The sequence below is a fragment of the Saprolegnia parasitica genome, assembly GCF_000151545.1.
Source record: "Saprolegnia parasitica CBS 223.65 unplaced genomic scaffold supercont2.1097, whole genome shotgun sequence".
NCBI lineage: Eukaryota > Oomycota > Saprolegniomycetes > Saprolegniales > Saprolegniaceae > Saprolegnia > Saprolegnia parasitica.
Window position 1 is genome coordinate 1 of NW_012157491.1, and position 2,454 is coordinate 2,454.

Here is a 2,454-nt window from a genome sequence, read left to right on the forward strand (position 1 = left end):
CCATCGTGATGGCCCTTCGCGCAGTGCGACACCCGCGCGGCCCCGTGTTTTTTCAAGGCACACTTCCACCAAGCAGACTCCAACCGAGAAGAAGGGTGCGTGTGTGCTGGCCGTGGCCAATCTGCCAGAGCCAAAATGGTGCTGTCTGACCTAAGTGGATATATAAAATAGAGTTGGTGTGAACGTGGTTTAGTGCATTGTATATATGGGTGTAGACCACGAGGCACATAAAAGATGTACAAATTTCGTATGTATGACTCCCGTGAAACACTACCACAGATAGTGCATTTTTGTGTAGCCCCCCAAGCGAGCCTACCAAGAGCAGTCGAACCGAGCCGAGGGGTCACATCATGGGACCTCCTACCTCGTTTTGACGGAGCGTCAAGTGACAGCGGCGTCCGACGGGCGGGGCTACGGCCGATAGCTCTGCGCTCGATGTTGAACTTGTCCTGTTATTGGCTTGGTTTAGGGATGGATGGCATCAACGCTATCGTCGCTGGCGATGAGCCCAATTTATTAAAACGGGTCGTTCCTGTCAACATTTCCCAGGCGAACGGTTAGGTGTGCCACAGGTAGAGCCGGGCGTTGATACCCACGGCTAACCGTAGTGTGGCAACCGTGACCACGAAAAAGGCTGTCATGGTTTTGTTTAGAAACGAGCATGACGACGACGCAGTAGCATTTCTTAGAGCATCTTCGCAGCGAAATGCTAAAGCTAACCGTTTGAAGAGCTGGAGAAGTGCCCTACCGAGGCCAGCTAAGTTTTTTTTTAGCTTTTCCCCCCGGGTCCTGAGCCAGCCCGGGTAGAATTCGCTCTGGAGGAGCGCCATGTACTAGCAAACCATAGAGCCAATCACACAGTCTGAATACAATCATTTCCCAAATCAAAACAAGATCCACGATCGCACCAGGAAAGCACAGCCATGTCTATGGATTGGTGCTTAAAGCTCGTTGTCCGAGTCTTCCAGTTGCACCAGATCGTCGCAGCCGCCGCGGATGAGCAATAGCTTCAGAGCATGCGCGCCAAGCACGTCCATCGTTGGCGATGCTGCTGCCTTTAACTTTAGCTCGCAATGCGCAACCTTTCACATTGCCAGCTAGTACCTATTTGAACGGAAATGACCGGGAAACCCGCGTGTTTCGGCCGCTTGGCTTAGCTTTAGCTGCGCCGCGGTGAAGATGCTCCTAGCCAACACCTCACGAGTGTGTTTCTCCATGCGATGAGTACGGCGTATAAGCAACGCGCCGACTGACTGGTCGCGGTGCGCGGCTTCGGTGTGGTCAAAGCGGGGTTGAGTAACCTCGCTTTGATAGGTCAATCGCTGCCAGCTGGTGGCGGATCGTCCGGATACAACGCGACGTCAAAGTGCAATCTCAGCATGACCAAGCGGACGCGCGTCACGGCGCCGGACCTCGCGCCCGAGCTCCTCGAAGCGATCGTCGCGTTCGTACCGCGGCAGCACGACGTGCACGTGCTTCTTGCGTCGCTACCCGCCGCGCAGCTATCGACGCCGCTGCTGGGCTTGCGTAGGCTCTTTGTAGCATTGTACCGTGGCCGCCTCGGCGTCGACGGCGTCACGCTCTGGCCACGACTCTGCCTTCCGCACGCCCTGCCCGACGACGCGGCCTTGCTCGCGCACCTGAGCGCCGCCTTGTCGCTCTACCCCAGCACCGTCGCGCTCTCGTGGAGCAGTGCCCGAGTCGTCGTGCCCGCCTCGACCTCGATCGCACTGACGCTACCGAGCCCGGTGCCATTTGCTTCGTGGCCGAGCGAGCGACTAACAGCGCTCTCCGTCACACTCAGCCCGCGCGCGGCGTGGACGCGCGGCGCGCTCGTCGAGCTGTGCACTGGCCTGCGACACCTACCGATGCTGTCCCGCCTGTGTGTGCACTGGGCGCACGCCGCCGAGGACTTTGGCTGCCTACTGCAAGCCATTACGCTCTCGCACGTCGTCGATCTCGAGCTCCAGTTTGCGCGCGACGACCGCATGAGCTGGAACGCGGACGCGGTGTCGACGATCGCGTCCTGGCTGCAAGCCCGGCCCGTCACCACGCTCACGCTCGGCTTTCTCAAAGTCGACGAACCATCGGTCGCCGCCTTTTGCGCGGCCCTCCACGCCTGCCGCACGCTGCAGTCGCTGTCACTGGACCAAGGCGCGCTGGCCCACGCCTACTTTGTGGATGCTCACGTGCCGCCGACGCTGACGTCCCTTGCCGTGCACGGCTGTCGCTACACCGGCATGCGCAGCATCATGGCGTGTCTTCAGCACGCGCAGCTCGAGGTCCTCTGCCTCTCGTTCCGAATGCACGAGCCGCGCAAGGACGACGAGCTGCTCCGCTTCGTCACGGAGACCCTCCCGACGCTGACCCGGCTGCGGTCACTGGACTTGCCGCACTACAGCTTTTGCCCGGCCTCGGTCGCCGCGTATGCGTCGCTCGCGCCGCAGCTGCGGG

General features: G+C 60.0%; 1 protein-coding gene across 1 annotated transcript; it reads left to right on the plus strand.

Annotated features, from left to right (window-relative positions):
* Positions 1-1,379: 1,379 nt before the first annotated feature.
* Positions 1,380-2,425, plus strand: SPRG_18289 (hypothetical protein; the record flags this gene model as incomplete). The annotated part of the gene is made up of 1 exon (XM_012357727.1): positions 1,380-2,425. A coding segment is annotated over one exon (1,046 nt), but the record flags the coding sequence as incomplete, so codon positions are not given.
* Between the last annotated feature and the right edge of the window lie 29 nt (positions 2,426-2,454).